At 33.7% G+C, this 21,190-nt stretch overlaps 2 protein-coding genes across 3 annotated transcripts; both read left to right on the forward strand.

Moving 5' to 3' along the window:
• Window positions 1-2,595: 2,595 nt before the first annotated feature.
• On the forward strand, window positions 2,596-3,810 carry LOC135648366 (uncharacterized serine-rich protein C215.13-like). Of its 2 annotated transcripts, XR_010500936.1 has the most exons (2): window positions 2,596-3,410; window positions 3,523-3,810. XR_010500936.1 is itself a non-coding variant. In XM_065166001.1 (1 exon), the coding sequence occupies exon 1, from the start codon at window positions 2,753-2,755 to the stop codon at window positions 3,314-3,316; it is 564 nt and encodes a 187-aa protein (XP_065022073.1). In that variant the 5' UTR covers window positions 2,596-2,752; the 3' UTR covers window positions 3,317-3,463. The 2 variants fall into 2 exon arrangements, 1 of the variants encoding a protein (XP_065022073.1); XM_065166001.1 differs by lacking the exon at window positions 3,523-3,810 and having other exon boundaries at window positions 2,596-3,463.
• A 12,587-nt stretch (window positions 3,811-16,397) lies between these two features.
• Window positions 16,398-17,491, forward strand: LOC135648816 (LOB domain-containing protein 15-like). Its single transcript, XM_065166784.1, has 3 exons — window positions 16,398-16,535; window positions 16,661-16,910; window positions 16,989-17,491. Exons 1-3 carry the CDS (start codon window positions 16,522-16,524, stop codon window positions 17,349-17,351), a joined length of 627 nt encoding a protein of 208 aa, XP_065022856.1. The 5' UTR covers window positions 16,398-16,521; the 3' UTR covers window positions 17,352-17,491.
• Window positions 17,492-21,190: the final 3,699 nt, after the last annotated feature.

Consider the following 21,190-nt stretch of genomic DNA (forward strand, 5'->3'; position numbering starts at 1 on the left):
AACATCTTTATTTTATATTATTTTTTAAAATATTTTTTAATTTTCTTCATATAATTTTTCTTGATATAGTCTTCCACATTGGAGGGATTATCAAAATTTGATCACATCTTAATGCTTGATTGCTTTTGTCATGAAATAAATCTTTTATCGGATTGATATTTATTATTATTTTTTTAAATAATTTACCATATTCGACTCAGATAAAGACTTGTCGATACGTTTGATTAGCTCCATTATAATTTTGTGAATCCTTCGTTTCCGATCTTCATAACAATATCAGAGTTTTTAATTAATATTTGTGTAATGTTCTTCCCTCTTATTAGCTTATATCATATACTCGGATACAATTATCATGCGTAAGACTAATAAATCTGATCTGGGTTGCATATCAAACAATATGTTAAGAGTTTAATGTGAATTGATTCCTATATCATTCTTAGTTTGTCCATCTGATTTCCTATCTTTTGCTATTCAAAGAAAGCCAATGTAGTTTAATCGATAAAGATTTTAATAGAAAGATATCACTTATCGTTTTTACCCTAAAAAAGAAAAAAAAAAAAAAATACTGATGGAATGAATACCCAATAGATTCAAAAATTATCACAGGATCGATCCTATTAGAGATTATCTGAATCCAATTTAATTTAAATGGATCATACAAAACCATTCGTCTACTTCCATATTGGATATCACTATTGTCTGTCATTTTGGTTGTAGATTCAAGTTACTTGATAGATCCTTTGTGATGACATGGAAGATGCTTCTTGACATGTATGTACAAGAAATGTGATGTGATGGCCTACCTTTCAATTCGTTCTCGACAGTGGTGTGATCGTATGATCTCTATAGAACTGCTGCAATTCTTTTATTACATGAAGCAATGCAGCTTGTTTCAGGTCAACTTGAGATGGCAGACAAACTCTTTTGTTAGCTTGTAGGTTTTGGGAAACTCAACTCTCAAGCAATCAAATATGCCAAAATTGAGATGATTTACAAGTTGTGACGTTTGAATAAAGAATTCGCTAGTCAATGAATCCATTTCAGCCAAAAAAATCATCTGCTTAGAGTGTGATGTTCATCAAGTTTGTATCTTCAAAGAGCAAATGCAGTGATCTTTATCTCCATAGCACTTTTAAGTATCTCTCTCTTATAGTCAAACAATTAATAAGGTTATATTTAGCCTGACATGGATCAAAGAATTAAAGAGTCATCAAGGCCTAATAAAAATCTAAAGATGACACATTCTCCCCAAAGGACAAAACTATATCGGGCCCATCCGATAATTTCACACATTGGTTGAAGATTTGGAGAGCCAAAATCTAATAAAAAGTCAAAGGTGACTCTTCTTCGCCCATAGTAGCCTTTTGGAGCTTATGGAATGACCAATGTTATATCTATATATTTTATTCTGATAATATATATATATTTTTTTCTATACAGAATTTGGCTTTCATTTGAAACAACAATACCATTTTTGAGAACCATATAAAATTCTACCAAACAACTCCAATCCACAGCTTTCAGATGCTCATTTCTTGGAACAAAAAAATTGCAGAGCAGAAACAATTCTGAGATTTTTTGCTCCAAGTTTTACCAATACACATCAAATGTACTTCATCACATATCATTTCTAAGCTTCCTAGCAAATGATACATGACATAATATTGATACATCTGTTTTGGAAATTGTGCTGAAAAGATAATCGTGAAATTATCAAAAAGAAACAGGTGGAGAAGTAAAGTCTACGACTTCCTCATGACTCCAATGCATCAAATTGATTGTGGGGATAGTAAAGTGACAACATCATGAAATTGGCATGGTTGCATCACACTTATTTTTCACTAGAAAGTTAGCAATGCCATCGAGAAACTTGATGTTGGTCATCAAATTATGTTAAGAGTCATAATGAAGCTATACCAATAATTTCAACTTTTGGATTTCATTTGATCCATTGAATTTAATCCTCTAGATTCTTCTTCTTAGTTGCTGATGAGATTAATTGTATGCTAATGATCCATCCCTTTCTTCCCTCGATGCACTAGTGATAGGAAAGAAGAAAGATAGATAGATTTGTCATTTCATTTTCATGTTACATCGAACAACTATGCCTAAATCTCTACATCTTTGGCAGTTCTCAACCGTAGGATTGGAAAGAATGTGGCCAATGAAAGGGACTTTGGATTTACTGGATGTGGTAAAAGAACAGGATCATCTCCACCTCCAATAAACACATAAGTTAATTTAATGATGGTATTACCTCATTCTATCATGGAAGAATCATTAGTATAAGGCTGCATATTTCAGCTACTATCAGTAGATTTGAGTGCAAGATGAGATGATATAGCTTCATGAGAGCCACATGCATGGTCTCACAACAGAATCAATCATCTCCTTCATCTCATTGATTCCACCCAACACCAAACCTAATCCTCAGGAGGACTCCCAGTCAATCAATCACTTGTAATCAAGCTCAAACATGCAGCGTCAGTAAACATCAAAGAGCTGTGGTAGAATTCTCACCAGGGAGGCAACATGATACCTTTCACAATAAGTTCTGCAAAGCCTATAATTATAGCGTGACGCTTCTCACTTTATAGTTTAATGCGGCGTCCAAAGCAGCTCAGATCACCACATCCTTCTTTAGCGTGACCCACCAATTCCTGCCTTCTTTTGGTGTCAGGAGGTACTGGTTTCTGCTCACCTCACCACATCCTTCTCTCTCTTCTCTTTGTCTTCCTCAGCACGGGCAAAGATGCTCTCCAGCAGCTCAGATCTCCCCAAGAGCTCCCTGCAGATAAAGGAGGATGACAAGTTCTATGGCAGGTTGCTCTCCAAGGAGAGCTCAGCGGCCAACCGTTCCTTGAGAGCCTACTACGGAGTGGCCACTGTGGCTGTGCCTTTCGTGTGGGAGTCTCAGCCCGGGACACCCAAGCACAGCAGCTCCGCCGCTGCCATGCCTCCCCTCACACCTCCCCCCTCCTACTTGTACAGCCCCAGGAGCACGAGCTCCACCAAGAACCCCAAATCCGGCGGCTTCATCCGCACCATGCTCCCCATGCTCAGCCTGAGGAAGGCCAAGGCGCCCATGGCGTCATCATCATCCTCTTCCTCGTCCGTCTCCTTGTCCTCCTCGTCGGTGTCGTCGTCCCCTTCGTCGTCCGCGTCTGGGCGGTCCAGACACAGCAGAAGGCCATCGAGCCCGCAGTCGTCGTACTTGTGGTCGAGGGCCGATGACGAGGCGTCCGACGACGGGTCCCCGACGACGATCTTGTGCTTCGGTACGCGACACAGGGTTGCCGGCCGGCCATGCCCATGAAGAAGGCGCTGCTGCATGTCATGTGTGTGGTAGGGAGGCTCATCATCTTCCAAACAAGAGAGAGACTGATGTGTGATAGAACAAAGGTGAAATGGTAATTTACTCTTCTGAAAATAAACGTGAGATTAATAGTTTGTATTTGATCAACTCTCTCTCTCTCTCTCTCTCTCTCTCTCTCTATCAATCCAATTTTCCAAGTTTTACAGCGTCTCTTGGAGGAGAAAATACGGGAGAGGATGCGATGCAATGAATTCCAAGTCACGACTTGATGGAGGAATAATTTCTCTTAGTCAAACAAAAAAAAGGGTCAATATCTTCTTTCAGTCTGTTCTTGCCAAGACTGTGGCGCAATGCATCTAGTAAAAGAAAAAGCTCATAATGAATTCGAGTGTTCATCACTAGTTTAGCAAATTTGAAGCGAAAACATACCCTGAAAGACCATCTTATACTGTGTTTGTTCCATAAAGAATATCGAGTGTTGTAATAATGAATTATTATTCCCTTTAAATGTCATACAAATATGGCATGCGATTTAGCGTATTGTTATATCTAAGTTTACTTGATGATAAAAAATAGTTATCATATATATCAATTTTGGACGTTAGTTCAATGTAGGAATAGTGAGTATACGTTTGGCAGAGAATTGTATTACCTGATAGACTTTTTTTTTATGGTACTTTACATAGATAATTAAGAAAATATTTCCTAGTAAAGGAAAGCAATGAATGACATATTTTGAGACATCTGACTGATTAAGATTCGAACGTAGCTTCCACATCAGTGCTAAACTGCACAGTGCATGTGTTGAAATCTCTCTCTCTCTCTCTCTCTCTCTCTCTCATGATGCATGAGCAAATGGGACCATGAACAGAAAAGGAGTCAAGTCTTTGCATTAAATCCCACCTAATTAACGCGATCCATCTTCTCGGATCTCAGCTTTTCACCTGCATCTAATTAATGATCAGTCTTTTGCTGGTGTCAAGTGTGGGGTTCAAATTCTCATCTTCCCACCAGCTAACAAAGTGAGTGTGATGCTATCAATTATATTTCGTCTTTTCTCCTGAAGCCTGCTTTGTGTTATTTTTCTACCTAAATCCTTCAAACGATAGTCAATCAATCAAACCTTAGGTACTCTCTAATTCTAGCCCGTTAAACTTAACCCAAGAGGAGAGAATTATTGAATATCTAAAGGTGATGGGCAGATGAGCTCTTTGACAGCTCAATTTTTATCTTTTGTGTGGAAAATTCTTTCTTAGAAGAAAGGACAACAAGTATGATTGAAAGATGATTTATATCTCAGAACAAGTGCTCCTTTTGAACATTTTCTTCTTCCTTCCTTATTTAAAGAGAGAAGCATTTACACCGAAGAAACTGCCATCAAACAAATGAGGTTTTAATTCTCCTGCACTCGACATTATTTCCTTATTCTTACTTTTTCACTTGACTAAATCCAAGTCTACAGAGAGCTGGGAAGCACTCCTCATGTCTAAGATACATTGTTCGTGATCGTTCTTGCTTTTCACTGTGTCTTCTGCGCTTCGCAAGCTCTGCATCAGATCATGCCAAACACACAAATAAAGATTGGGATGTGATCTTCCAAGCTACTAGTGGGAGTGTACATGTAACAGCAACTCCGGAACCAAACATGTCTGAATTGCTGTGCAGAGAGAACATGAACTCAGACAAAGAATACACTTTGAAGCATACCAACATATGCATTAAGTCCATTAATTGCTGCAGCTGTCGAGAAATGGATGGCATAAATGGAGGTTGAGCTACCAAATAAATGAGCGGCAGGAATGGTTATACATTGCTCAAAGACTCAGGTCTTACAAGAATGAGTGCTTAAAATCACTGACAAAATTAATCGATTAATTATTTGTCAGATTGGGTCATGATACTTGACATCAAAACCGATCTAATACTTAGAAGCAATCTAGAATTGAAATTGCTATTCTTATTAATTCAAACACTTGAAGCCTTTGTTTGTGTTGTAAGATGAACAACACCAAATTGAGTCTAGGAAAAGAACAAATAATTGCCGACACCTTTGCCATGTATTGGACAAAGAGGACCACTTGGGAAACAGCACGCGAATAGAAGACTTGAAGAAATGCAATGACCACTTCTTTCAGAGGAAACCGAAGACTACGGTATTTATATCTATGTCAGCACAGCTTACCAAAAGAAAGGTCTCATCATATATTTCTGTGTCATCAATTTGCTAACGACTACAAAGAAAGATGATAGTTTGACTTTGCGTGTGCATAAAACATACCTGTGGTCACTGCAGATGGCATATTTCTGTGAATGGAATTCTTACATTGTATGAGTAATTAAGTCATTTTTCATCGAAGAGGTTTCTCTTGTCAGAGTGTAACATAGATTAGAGGTCATTTCTTAACAGTTTAAACTATTAAATTTAATATAGATTAAATCATTTCCTAACAGTTCAAGTTTTTAGGAGTATGATCGTCCAATTTAAAGTCTTTTTGACAGTTCTCTCTCTACTCTAGTGTGGCACAAAAGGGATGATGAGCTTAAGAGAGGAATTAAGTAGAAAAAAAGTGTTAGCTTCTGTTTAATCTTGTGTGAGCTGTGAAACAAAACATATGCCATGGGTTCTTCAGTTCTTCCATCCATCCAGCCCTGGAAAGTTCTGCAGCATGGATGAATGAAGAAACTGCAACATAACATATAATTGACTAAAATATCTGCGGTTGGTGGCTCTACATCAGAGATCCATGTTCCAAGAAACATGCATCATTTATTGCATGTATCATTGACTGTATCCAACAACACAATTGCATGATGATTCACTAGCAGCACACTGGGAACAGCTGGCGGTGAGTCATCATTCAATACAACAAATCTTTCAGGGAGTTACTAAGTGAAGTCAACTATGATATTTATCTAGCCTATGATTATAGTTATTCTCTTCTAATACTGCAGCTCGAAAGTTTTATTTTTTCGATTTACTATACCTAAAATATTAGTTTAATAATAATATACCATATTTATTTATTAAGAGTTAAGAATTTAAATGTTTATTAGACATATTTTTAAAGTTGCTAACTATCCCGATTGATAATTAGTATTTTTATGATAAAATATATTATTATTATTATAAAATAAAAATAAATTTATAGTACAAAAGATAAAATGATAATGAGTACATAAAGTCCAATAGTATGAGATATTTAAATTTTTAACCTTCGAGAAAAAGATCCGGATACTAAGAAATAATTACAAGATAGTAATTGAAGAACAAGAATTCTAAAAAAATGACTCAGAGCTCAAGTACCGATGAGATCTTTGATGACTCTCTTTCATTCCCTTTTTCTTAAGTTGTTCAACTCTTTGTCTTAATAGTGATCCTTTCTTGACTAACTATCTTTCTATTACTCTATGAAGCGCTTCTCCTAATCTTTCTGGGTATTCTTCGAAACTTACTATTATATCATCTTTGGAATCTCTTATTGTTTTTTGGTATCCCTCATATCAAGGTCAAATATGAATAGCGATGGAGTGAGGAACTCACTAACAACTTGGGTTATTAGGGGGGTCCTTAGTTTGTTCAAGAGTCGGCATTATCACTTATTCCTTGGAAATCATTCTTTCAACCAATGAGGGAGCAAATAGAGATGCTGCTACTTGGGCAAATATATACCTTGTCTCATTGCTTTGGGAGTGAGAAAACCTTTTATGATTGACTATATTACTCTATCTAGATCTAAAGGTAAATATGCTAGATATTTTCGAACTTTTTTCTTAGGGCATATGGATCAAATCAAGTAATCTATAATTTTTTTAATATATTATATTTCAAAATATTCCTAGTTTATGTTTTAAAGTTAGAAGATTAGGTCATAAGACTAGCGATTGTTCAATCTTAGATGATCCGAGAGTGAGCACAATTAGGGGTGAGGAAGAGACTATTTCACTTAGGGTTAAAAATGTCAAGAGATCAAAGGTAGAAGAAGAGCCAATATATAGACCCTAGGTCTTAATCTAACACAAACCCAAGTCAAGAGTGTCTAATGTTAATTAGCACTAGGACACTAGGGAATAAGGGGTCAAGCAAATGGTGCACCTTCTGGTGGGTCCAATGACCCATTTCATTTAGGTTTGATTCAACCAAACTTTAAATTTGAGATGAAAATAATCCTTGCCTTTGTAATAATCACGTGTATACCAAATAAGAAGGAAATGAGTCAGTTGTCCTAGGCATTCAATGTGCACAGGCTCTATTCTAAGAAGAGGTAGAAGGAAAGGACCGAACGTACTTAGAAAAGACACATATCGAAATAGATGAGGTTGCAAGTTGATAGCTCTTTGCCACTAGGCTCTTCTATCATACATCCCCAAGGGTCTCCTTTTGTCCCCTATAGGAAGACCTATACAGAGGAAAGTCTTAAAACTTTGGTATTTATGATTTACTCTCCTCAGACTCTTCTCCAAAATCCTTACCTACATCTAAAAATTTATAGTCCTTTTGTGGCTCTTATCGATCCAGATATTCTGATTATTCTGATGGAAACGTGCCTAATGGGAGAGGGCATGAGAATATTCACATTCTCAACCAATATTGAAAAGGGAGAATATTTCCATCCTCTGCTTATGATATCTCAATATAATGACTATTCATTTAATAAATTAGTTAGAAAACTAATTTTGACCTTTCATTAAGGAGTGAATGAGAACAAGTGAGAAGGGGATGATCCATTTTTAGAAAATCTTGAAATAGAATGGTAGGAGATGCCTAAGAAGATGGTTCGTTCTTCTAGGAGCAAAACCCTTCAAAGGCCTTTGGGTCATGCACTATCTTCTAACATAAACTAAAAAAAATTCAAATTGGATTAAGATGGTAAGATTAATGATAGTAATATGATCCCTTGAGAGGAGGGTTCTTTAGAGGAATAATTTGTGAATTGTTTATCTTGGAATTGTAGAGGACTATCAAATGGAAGTACAAGGAAATCCTCATCTTCATATTAAACTCTATAATATTAGTATAGTTATTCTTCTTGAGACACATTTACAGGACATATAGAATGAAAGATTCTTAATAAGAATGGGGAAGGCATGGCAGGGAGTCTATGAACGCCCTTTTGGTCATTTGGGAGGTATTCTGGTGATGTGAAAATGGGTAGCATTGTAAGCAGTAACCATTTGTAAGAATTCTCAAACGATAAACATAGTTATCAAGAACAAAGGTAAGTATTCTTGGCTCCTAACTATTATATATATGCTAATAACATACCTAGAAATAGAAAGATTTTGTGATATTTTCTTTATTTGGATTTACCAGTGATTCCTTGGCTAATTTGTGATAGCATGATTGTTATTGATTCTATGGAGGAGAAAAAGGGGGGTCACCCTTTTACTCTTTTCACTTTTGTTTTGAACTTTTAAGAGTTTATTTTTTATAATGATCTTATTAATTCATGTTTCTTCGGTAATCGATCCACTTTGACCAATTATCATTTGGGTTTTATAGAATTTTGGCTTGAGTTGATTGATTTTTTTGTGAATGATCTTTAATTCTTGTTATATGATCGTAAAGTTGTTAAACATTTGCCTAGAGTAGCTTCGGATCACTCATCTATCCTTATTAGTTTGGATCATTCCAAAATGTCCTATTATAAGAAAGTTTTCCATTTTAAATAGTATTGGTTATATGATCCCTTGATCCATAATTTGGTTTCCTATAAATTGGATTTTATGGATCTGATAGGGTAACCCCTTTAATGTCCTGAATTCCTCCCTTAAAACCATCACCTACAAATTGTCTAAGAATTATTATGATAAGGTGGATAATTTTGAATCCCAAATTCTATTATGGTAAGGTGGATAATCTTGAATTCTAAATTAAAATCACTGCATATATAATATTTGAGTTGAAGGACAAGGACAGTAGGGGGCTTTACTCAGGATGCCTCTAAGATATTTAGTATCACTGACAAGCTTTTGACCATCTAAAGATAACTTGATCTTAAATAGTAGATTAGGACTAAAACTATTTAGATAGGAGATGGGGACAAGAATTAACTTCTTTTATAAATTGACCAATTATAGAAAATAGAAGAAACACTATTCTCTTAATTCATCATAAGAACTCAGTTATCTCGATTCCAAGTTTCTTATGGTCTTTATTGATTGGTATCCTCAATTTTGGAACCCTCCTTTCCATGATCAATTGTTTTTTTAGCCTTTTGGTATTATAGTTTTCTCTTTGCCGGCCTTTACTTATTTCTCACTCAATATAAAAATTTTCCTCTTAAAATTGTATCGGCTCTAAATATGATGGGGAAAGAGAAGAGTTTAGAGCTTGACAAATTTAATATTGAGTTTTTCTATAGCTTTTGGGATAGTCTAAGTGGGCAAGTTCTTTTAGGGTTTTTAGAGTATTTTAGGAATCGATTGTTCTGCTTCAAAACTAGAATAGAACCTTCCTAGTCTTTATTTGTAAAAAACCTGATACTTCTTAGGTTTATCAGTTTAAGCCCATTGTGCTTTGCAATATTATATACAAGTTATTGATTAAAGTGTTAGCTACTCATTTGAAATATTTTTTTAATAGTCTGGTTAGTTAGGAACTATCAGCTTTTATTCTTGGCAAGAATATATACGACAATATAATTATTGTCAATGAGCTTGCTCATTCTATGTCTATGACTCCTTGAGGGTCCATTCAACTTATTTTTCGATATATAATTATTCTCATAAATTCACTAATTAGACTTTAACTTGTATAGCCTCTATAGTATACTCTTGTCATATTAATGGTACTCAGTTTAGATGGTTAGTAATAAAAGAAAAATTAGATAAGATAATATTATGTTTCTTTAATTTTTCATTCTTATTTAACAGATTTTGTCTATATTTATTTTACAAGCTGTCTAAGATAAGTAGATTACCCTTTCAACTTTAAGGGAGTTCTAATTTTTACCTAATGTTTGTCGATGACTTGATGTTGTCTTTTTGTGTGAATAAGAAGTTCATTGATACTATTAACTCTATTATCAAAATATATAAGGATGACTGTTTATTTTTCTTAAAAGTGTATACTTAAATATAAAGATATGATTACTGACCTATTAAGAGTTAGAGAAGGATCATAGTCTTTTGATTACCTTGGCACTTGCATCTTTAGAAGGCTACCAAAAAAGTTTCAAACTTTCATGGTTGGCAAGTGATTAACAAAATTCAAAGTTAGTATAAGGGATTGTCCTCTCAAGTTGGAAAGCTTGTTTTGATTAATTCGATTATAAATTCTATACCTGCTTATATCCTCCTATGAATAGTTCGGAATTGGATAAGGTACTTCTTTGGCTTTTTAAGATTACTAGGGACTTCATTTGGAATGACTTCCATTATAAGAGAAGAATGACTTAATCAGTTGAGATACAATTTATAAGGCTAGAAAGGAAGGGGGGTCTTGGGGTAGGTAACTTTTGCACTATTAAGAAAATTATTTGAGCTAAGAAAATCTTTCCTCTTCTTAACAAGGATGATATTTTATATTTAAATTTATTAGAGGCAAGTATAAAGACATTCACCCTTAGATACAGAGTAAGGTTAAGCTCTATTCTTAGGCTTTTAGTAGTGATTTTCAGCTTCTTAGTCAAACTAAGTCTGGTTTTCATATAGTGGTAGGTGATGGCTGCAATACTTTTATTTGGGAGGACCCCGGGTTGAATGACAATCCCCTTAAAATATAGTCTTCTTTTCTAAACATGGATGAGCTATCTTTGTTTATTAAACTTTTAGATTTTATGTGTGGGCAGTGTTAAAATGAGGAACAATTTTCTCTGGTATCTTTGGACACCTTCTTGGGAAAAAGATCCCTAGAATATATATATCGATGATTTCTATGATAACAAATTATTTTAGACTGGGATTTCCTCAGGGGTGTTGATTGTAAAAGCTATCTAAAACCATCTTAATATGTAAGAGCGGGTTAGAAAAGAGGCATGGTTTGGTTGGAAGACGATCTAATATTTAAAAGTTGCTCGGAGGATCAAATTATTTTTATAAAAGTTTTCATAATTTCGACTTCCTACTTCTAGCTGTATTGCTAATATTATTTATTGTCAAATTGATTATAGTCATCTTTTTTGAATTCTATAAGATATACTATTATTAAATGCAAAATCGCTATTGAGTTTTTGTTGTTGTTATAACAGCAACATGGTGCGTCCTTATATTTTTGGGCTTTTGGTTAGATGAAATCTAGGTTAAAGGAAGGTAGTCCCTAAAGGTTAAATTTGAAAAGTAGATTTTTGCTATTATTGCTATAGATTTTCAGTTCCTTTAGACAAATCGAAATAGTGTTAAGTTTTGTAATCAGGATAAAACCTAGCTGCCTAGTGTATAAGGTATTAACATATGCTTAGAATTACTTTAATATTAGGTGGTAGTTTGAGGAGAGACCCTAACTCCTAAGCCATGATCGATCCCTCAACCAGCAACCCTATTATATATCATTAATATTGATGGTTCTTTTATTTTCTCCTCTATACAAGGTGGATTTAGATATATTCTTTAGAAGAGGGATGCCTCTTCAATCATATGGGGGCAAGTTCTATGTGCAACATCCAATTCTATCATAGTTAAGGTAATCACTCTATTGTTCAGTCTACAAAATGCGAAGATCTTTTTGGCTCACTAATATCTTTATATGTATTGACTCTTATTTAAGGAATCATCTCAGTTTCTCAGTATATCAGAAGTTTACTTAATGATATCTCATATTTTTATAGTAAATTTTCTGTTAAATTAAGTAATTTTTTAAGGACCTCAATTAGGAAGTTTTGAAAGTTTTGAAAGAATATATTACCCTACTTTTTAACTACTAGGTTTATTTCCGCTCTTTATTTACATTAAAAAAAGTGATTGAACTAATATTTTATCCTTTTAAAAAATTAAAATTATATTAAAATTCTTTCATATAATTTTTTTATTTTATCATATAAGACAAAAAAGATAATCTACGCAGAAAACATCGAATTTGTTGAAACAAATTTAAGAATATAAGATTACAATAACATTTCATCCTTTTTCTATAAATTTAATTTAATGAAAGAAAATAAAACTAGATAATATGATAACGAAGAAGATAGAAAAACACTATAATAAGCTCAAATCTTCGATATATGAGAAAAAAATTTATTGACCAAATGTTTTAGGATGAATTCTAAAAAAAATATTTTTAAATTTTTATCAAAAAGTACTCTTTATTTTCAGAAATTTCTAATATTTTTTTATCTAATACCTAAAATAGCTCTAGTCACTTACCCCTTTTTTCTTTATTTTTTTTCCTTTTTGATATGGATCAGTTCATAGTAGAAAGATGAATCGATTCAGCTACAGTATTTTTCATTATATTATAGTATTTTTAATAATACTAAAAAATATAATATAGTACAAAAATACTCATATCCACTTACCCATTTTCCCTCCCTTTTCTTTCTTTTTTTTTTCTTCTGTAAATCAGTCTATAAGATAAACCGATCCAATCATAATATTTTCACACTATGTTATAATATTTTTAGTAATATAAAAAAATACTGTAATAATGTTATAAAATTTATACAAAAATACTATAATTTTAATTATGTTATAATGTATTTTTGATGTTATTGAAAACACAATATCCGTGTAAAAACACTGGACTATTCTATTCTATAGGTTAAAAAAATATTGTTAGAAAATTCTAAAAATGAACACTTTCCAAAATAAAATCGAAAAATATAGTTTTTCTCAAAAATAAATCCATCCCATGTTTGGTTCGTATAAAATAGTTCATTTGAAATAGCATCTTGTCCTTCCTTGGGGTGAAAAAAAAAAAAAAGAAAGAAAATGTGAAAGGCAAAATGAGAGACAGAGAGAAGAATGCATTCTTCCTCTTTTCTCTCTCCTTCCTTCTTCCTACTTTCTGTCGATCTCCGTAGTCCCCCCATGCTCAACTCATGCTTTTCTTGTTTTGGGGTAAATCTTGTCTTACAATCAATTATATGACCATGCGTAATAAAACAGTTTACAATTGTATCGAATCCTCATTTAATGGTGGATACAATACCCTAATCATCATGATGATGTCCTTTACAAATGTAAACTATTTTAAACAATTAAAAATTAATAAAAACAGAAAAAGAATATAGTGCTCATACCCCTTAGACACCTGTTTATCATAAAAAACACATGTGATCTTACACAGACATCAAGAAAATAGTTTACACCAAAAAAAAAAAAAAAAAAAGGGGGTCACATTTTGAGTTTTTCTCGCTATCTAATTAGACTAAGTCTTTCGACCAAAACGATTCATTATGAGATCGAACTTTGTTTATAATATTTTTGAATGAAATTATAATATCTTTATTCATTATAGTTGTAACACTTCTGATTAGTTTCGTTCCATGTTGAAAGTGGGAAAGATTAAGATTGACTCGTAAGGATCTTGATGAGTATACTACTATCAACTTCAGCTTAAGTATTTTGATAAGTGGTTTAGACCAAACGAAGTTGATAGGCTAGTTAGCTCATCAGACTTAAATCAGTAATATTCATGAATAAATAGAATTAAAAATTTTTCTTATTATCATACTTGTCAAGTACTTTGATTACAACACGTTGATTGATTATGCTGAGGTAGGTTGGACTTCGTCGTATGAAATCCTTGGAGGTAGTGTAGAAAATTTAGTAGGTTAGAAATCAGAATGATCCTTTTAACTAAGCATGCATCAATCGATAACAACATTGAGGGCATTGACCTACCAACACCATGTCGAAGAGTGGAGCACATCTATATCTCTTGTTGCTGATATGGTATCTGACACATATTGGTTTGACATTGGCTTGTTTAATGACACACAACCCTAACTTTAGACTCTTATCTTCGATTTTGATTTTTAATATTCTCTATCTCTCTCTCTCTCTCTCTCTTCCAAGAGAGAGAGAGAGAGAGAGAGAGAGAGAGAGAGAGAGAGAGAGAGGGGGTGGGGGGAACAGAGGTGAGATTTCATAGGCACGGAAAACGGGTCAAACAAAAATAGACGTGCCATTTGCTTACAGCATACGCAGACGCTGCTTCTTTTAACCCATCTTTATCACCACCAAACTATAGTTTAAGTTCTATGTTGGCCTCAGCTGAGCTCACAAAACTGGCTACCATCCTCTCCTCCTCCACTGCTGCTTCTTGGCTTCTGCAACCGGAAAAATAGAGAGCATAGGCATACATAATATCTATTATTTGAATTAATTTATGAGCATTAATTGGGTATACATAATTTTTTTTGTGGGCTCAAATTCATTAAACTAATAAATCAATTATCTCATCAGATTAGACTATAATAAATAACTATATATGAATAGGAGGGGAGGTATATCATAATGTGAATATTATGACATATTATTGATTACACCTCCTCATATGCATCTCGTTTTTAAATGCGAGAAATAATGCTCCTCGTTTAGTCACACATTAAAAAAAAAAAAAGGTAATACAAATTCGTTCATAAGGACTAGAATAGTTACTACCACTATCCTCACTCTAATCCATGTGATTTTAAACCTATCAAATTTATTTATCACTATAAATATTTCTGCAGTCTCACTTCAAACTGAATCAATACAAATATTTTTGACTTTTTTTTAATCTCAATGAGTTTGATATATTTAATATGAAGCCAAACTTCGAAACCTACAAAGGTGCCTGATGTTGAGGATCTCTCCACAATATTTGGAGGTTGATTTATAATTTTTATTCCAGGTGCTGTTTCCCTTGCATGAAGCTTCTTCCACTTGGGTCACCCAGGCACAAATCCAGTAGAACCACTACTGGATGTTACCCAACAATATATGATTCCTTCAGGATCTATGGTTCATTATGAAGACCATGCAAAGCATATTCGTCAAACTTAAACTGAGCATTCGCTTTCAGCAAATTCTGGGTGCAAAATCCAGTTATCTTTGTGCATTTCATATATTACTACAGAAAGATATTTATGTGTAATATATGAAAAATATTCATGTTCAATATAATTTATCAAGTTTCTGGAACTCATACTCTTGGAGGATGAGAAATCTAATTATGGAAAGACTTTTCTGTGAAGGAAAGAAAACCTCAAGATTGGGTTTTGGTTATTGTATGAATACTTTATTTATCTCTAACTCTTTATGGAAGAAGATATAAGAAAATACTCCAGTAGATCTAAATTATGTATTTATAATTTCATCTTACATAATAAATAATTTAATTTTCTTTTTGGAAATCAAGAAGAAGTGCGAACCATCTCTGAATTTTTTTTCTTCTGTCATGGAGATTATAATAGTTTTAAAGATCATAAACTAGGTAGGACAAGTATTTTTTTTTTAGCACCTATGAACAGAAAGATATTTCATGATTTTTAGGCATATCTATTTGCTTAGGTTATATATGTTAACACACCTCATATAAACAGCAAGGAAATCTTTCTTTGCTGAAATGTGTTCAACAATAGAATTACACTCATGTAAGAAATATTTAGTATTACAAATGAGACAAAGATGAAATCTACAAACAGAAAAGAATGATGATGATGGTCCCAAAATATGACAACCATTTGACCAATCAATATCACACAACCACTCAACAATTTTTGAGTTGCTGCACTGTTACTTCTGATGGAGTATATATACCTATATCCTATACAAGTTGTGCTGGATGACCTTCTTGTATGGCCATAAAAAACTGAGCCAATTATTTTGTTTAATGGTGCATAATGGGAAGGTATATATGATGCATCTTCTGATTAATATAAAGCACAAGTATTATCAAAGGCAACTCAAGATACAAATCCCATAAAAATGCATGAAAGAGACACTAAACATAGCAGGATTTGATATTTGAGATTAATTTGCAGGCCAAGATCTTGATGTTCTCCCTTCTGACATTTCTCTTCTCCCATACCCAAAAGCAATCATGTCCCTCATGTGCAGGATCCAACTTGTGTCAACTGCAACATCATCAACACCACTTCAGATGGAATCCAAATAATTCTCTTCACTTCCTTTTTTTTTTTTTGTGTCTTCTGATGATAATTTATGATGTCAATTGAGGCCCACTTTCTCCTAAGAACTTGCCTTTTAAGCACTCCTTTCTTTCTTCTTATTCATTCTCTCTCTCTCTCTTCTCTCTCTCTCTCTGTGGGTGGCATGCCTGAATGTCCACAGCAAGGTAATGTAGACTACAATCTCATGCACCTGTAACATGTTTGGCGTTCCAAGAATGCCAAAACCCTAACCCTTTGCTTCTGCTTCCTTGAATCCATGGTGCTGTCTTGTTTCTTGATTGCACCACAGGGAGAGGCTTGATGAGGTAGGCAAGAAGATAAAGAGGGAAGCCGATGTCGCGCACGACATGGCACCGAGGCAACTGCTAGGCCCGGTTGGGACAGTGAACAAGACAACCCCTTGCGCCGCCTGTAAGCTCTTGAGGCGGCGTTGCGCTCAAGAGTGCCCCTTTTCTCCCTATTTCTCCCCTCATGAGCCCCAAAAGTTTGCATCAGTTCATCGAGTCTTCGGTGCAAGCAACGTCTCCAAGATGCTGATGGTAAGAACATAGACCTCTCGATCTCTCTACAGTCTCCATGAACTTAAATGGCGATGCTTGTCTGCTGCAATCAATCAGGAGGTTCCTGAGAGCCAGCGAGCCGACGCAGCAAATAGTCTGGTTTACGAAGCAAACATCAGGCTGAGAGATCCTGTGTATGGGTGTCTGGGTGTCATCTCGACGTTACAGCAGCAAGTCCAAGCCTTGGAGGCAGAGCTCGCGGCGGTGACGGCTCAGATACTGAAGTGCAAGTACAGGCAAACGGGTGCTGCCATCCTTCCCACGCCGCACGCCGCCGCCTTGCTCATCTCCAATGGAGTGATCTCAGGTGCTGCACCGAGGGTTCCTGCTTCCTCCTCTTCCTCCATGTATGCCGCAGCTGCTTCCAGCTCCACGGATTACAGCTCCATCACCAATGACAATGTTTCTCTCTTTGGGTAGAAAAATTCTTGGAGCATCCATCCAGATTCTTACGTTTTGTTTCGGACATGTCGTGTGATGCTTGTTTCGATCAAAATTTTGTATGTCTTAATCTTGATCTTTGATAGATTTAGATCTTGAATCTTCTGCATTAAAACAGATCAAGAGAGATGGAGATGCATGAGCTGTTGTTAAACGTGCATGTGATCTGGTTGACCATTGTGAGATGTAGGGTTCCCTCACACGCTTGCCTATGCCCTTAGGATCCCTCCCTAGTCATCAACATTAAAGGAGGGGAGACAGAAGGTATGACTAATTTGGTTCTCCCTATGTAGGCCATTGACTTCCTTTAAGAATGGAAGTTGCACTGCTATCTTATCCTCGTCACATCAAGATTTTACTGTGTTAAAACTTCTTCTTCCTCCTCCTCTTTCTCTCTCTTTGAAGCAATCTTTTTGGTCAAATACTAATATATCAGTATTAAATTCTATGAAACTTTTGCCAACATTTGTCCATTTTTTACAGATTCCATTCACTTGCTCACATGCCAAGATGAGAAGATCCTAAGTTCGGCATAAAATGATAAAAGAGAAAACCTTCATTCTCACATTACATTGCAACATGATGTGTATAACTTTCTATATACTTGAGAAGTTAAGTGTCTGGTTTTCTGCCATGATTGTTTGAAATGGTTGCATCTCCTTCCATGCCAAGATACTGTTTGCATGTTGACCAGGCAAATTAGCAGTAGACTAAGATTAGGATTGGATTCAAAATAGGTTGCGACTTCATTCACTGGACTGTGAGAGAAATGAATGAATAAATAGACTGATTATTACAGATATCCTGTCATCACTCTAGTTTAATTGTAACCTTATTTTTCAACATGTCTTTGATTAGAATGATATTGACCGTTTTCAACCAAATCAGTCGAGCTATATTAAAGGGTCTCTTTGAAGCCACAAGGTTTTATTTCTCCTAGAAAAACTCATATCACAAAAGCTCATTTACTTTAATCCCAATACTAGTTGGATTAAGATTAGGACCATCCTTACCCAAATAAAGACAGCTACAGAGAGAGGGTTCTATGCACCAATCTTAAATAAGTCCTAATAATATTAGGATTCTTCAAGTCCTAAAGGCGTTATGACTCTGCAAGACTTGAAGATATTAGAACTCTGTAACTCCTAACTTCATTCAGATTCTTCAAGTTCTAACATAGTTAGGACTTTACACCTTCCACAACTATAAAAAGAGGAGGAGAACCCCATCCAAAGCATCCTAAAGTAATCAAAGAAATCTCCAACAAAGAGTTAGTCGACCCTAGTTCTATAGCCTAAAATTAGCGAGGAGAAGAGACGAAAAAATTCTGCACTTTACAATCTACTTCTTTCGACTTCAATCTTCTTCCTCATGTTCTAGCAACCCAAAACATGTTGCTTGCTGTCCAAACATCAATAGGAGGTTCCAACAATAAGGGTGAAGGAAGAGATCGAAGTGGATAGTAATATGCAAACTGCTAAGAGCACTCAAGTACTGTCCAAAAACAACATGCATTCTTATACATCTATAAACTTTGTATCACATTTTTAATTTCATTGTTTTAAATCTTGTAGTTAGTACTTTAGCTTTATAAGCAATAAAGATTATTTTCTTTCGATTTTATGCTTGATTTTTTTTTTATGATAATTCTCTTGTTCGTCAAAATTCTTACCCCAAAGGTAGTATCAAATTTATAGATCATTAAACCTGACATGGATCAATCTTTAATCATTTCAAATCGAACACCAACTTTGAGGATGCACTTCATGCCAAAATTGATTGTAGAGAAGAGAGAAATCCAGCTTCAAATTTTAGGTTTGTCTAAATTACAACAAAATAATTAGTAGAGATTACAAGCAGTAGACTTCTAATGCAGGTTCAATTTACCTGAAATTAGCAAACAAAAAAACAAGTTAATGTCAGAACCTCATAAGCTCTCACTTATCCATGGTATCTAATCTTAAGCTCTGTTTAGCCTTAAGTCCAAGAACAAGAACTTTGCCAATTTGTGAATATTTTTTCCTTATAATTAGACAAGCTATATGATCGATATTTTCCTTATGGCTAGAGATAAATGAGCCTCATCATATAGGATTTGAAGAGCAGGATAATTTTGTTCTTTCATCGTGAAACCAAACTAAGAATATTGTTTCCATATTCTCTTCCTTTTTTTTTGTTTTTCCAATCATGAATGATACAGTTTGGAATGAAATCATAATGATATACAGTTTTCTTATTTTTGTTCTCAAATCAAAGGCATTCTTTTGAGGTGTGTCATTGCTGATTTTTTCAGTCCCAATGGTTTAACATTATACTTTTCCTTTTGGATATTCAATTATACAGTCTGGAATGAGATCATAATGAAGTAGGCCTTTTTGTTTTGATCCGCAGAATTCCCTTGGAGAGTGTTTTCCTTTTCTTTTGTTATTAAATTTCTTGAAGCAAAGGCAGTCATTTTGAATCATAATTTATTGAAATACTTTAGAAGTAGATTTTAACATGAACATATGCCACTTGCCTTGGTGTTCTATGCTGCCTTCCTTCCTTTCTTTTTTCTTTCTCCATTTGACTAGATATAGTAAGTTATATGATATATAGGATTCCATAAGTATATTTGTAGTGCTCCTTGATGTTAGTAAGAAATATTGAGAGAGTCCCGATAAGGGTGTGCTTGAAAACATATTTAAAATTTAAAATATGCATTGAGGGCTCGATACACATGTCACATATGCGTTGATGTTTAATTTTTCTTTAAAATCATATTTGGCTTGGACACTATATTACAAATGTTCAAATGTTGATGCTACCTCAAGGTAGCATTAGCATTTTGGTATTTATAGGATATGAATATAATTTTTTATATTTTTAAAGTATCTTATGACATTATCTAAAATCACAATATTAACAATATTTATTTATGTCTTCTATAATTTAAATTTTATTTATTTATTTTATTTGCTTATTATTTTAAATGAAAAATTATCTATATTTATTTTTGAATAAATATTTCAAATATTAGAAGGATAAATTTATCATATAATATTCAATGGACTTTTGATATATAGTTTTATAATACAACACTTACGTTAATGCATATTTAAAATACAGGTTTTATCTACCCTTTAAGAACACCCAAAGCATTCTATAACTACACATTCACTCAAGTCTCTTTCTCCAAATGTATATTAAAAATATAAATATATTCTCAAAAATTTATTTTGTAACTTATAAGTTAAGTTTTTTTAATTATATCAACATCCATTAATCTCATGTTAATTCTAGTTGACATTAAAAAATAATAAATTTTAAAAAATGTAACATTAGTATCAAAGTTAGGTTGATAGATTTTAATCTAAATTAAATAAAAAAAAGGGAAACAAAAATTGGATCAATGAGTTAAAAGACTAAACTTAATCTAGGTGATCAAAGTAGGCTTAGTAATCTATATCATGATATAGTTTGACTAAATGAAGATGAGTTGAAATAAAATGAGGCAGAATGATCTTAAAGGGAATGCAATGGACAATTAACCAACATATAAAAATGATAGATATTAGAAATATTTATATGTATAGGATGAAAATAAAGATTGACACTCGTTTGGTATATTTTTAAAAGTATTGGCTAGCCTAATTGGTAAATAATTTGACAGATTATTACAAGACTCCGAGCTTAAAATTCATCTTCATTAATTATACTATATATATATATATATATATATATATATATATATATATATATATATATATATATATATATATATATATATATATATATATATATATATATATATATATATAACATTGTGTATTTTAATC

Source organism: Musa acuminata, chromosome BXJ3-9 (genome assembly GCF_036884655.1).
Source record: "Musa acuminata AAA Group cultivar baxijiao chromosome BXJ3-9, Cavendish_Baxijiao_AAA, whole genome shotgun sequence".
Taxonomy (NCBI): domain Eukaryota; kingdom Viridiplantae; phylum Streptophyta; class Magnoliopsida; order Zingiberales; family Musaceae; genus Musa; species Musa acuminata.

Excerpts from the sequence above, each read along its gene's own strand:
- LOC135648816 (XM_065166784.1), top strand. Across the intron at positions 16,911-16,988 it reads ACGTCTCCAAGATGCTGATG|GAGGTTCCTGAGAGCCAGCG; the intron begins GTAAGAACATAG and ends GCAATCAATCAG.
- LOC135648366 (XM_065166001.1), top strand. The coding sequence starts at position 2,753 with ATGCTCTCCAGCAGCTCAGATCTCCCCAAGAGCTCCCTGCAGATAAAG.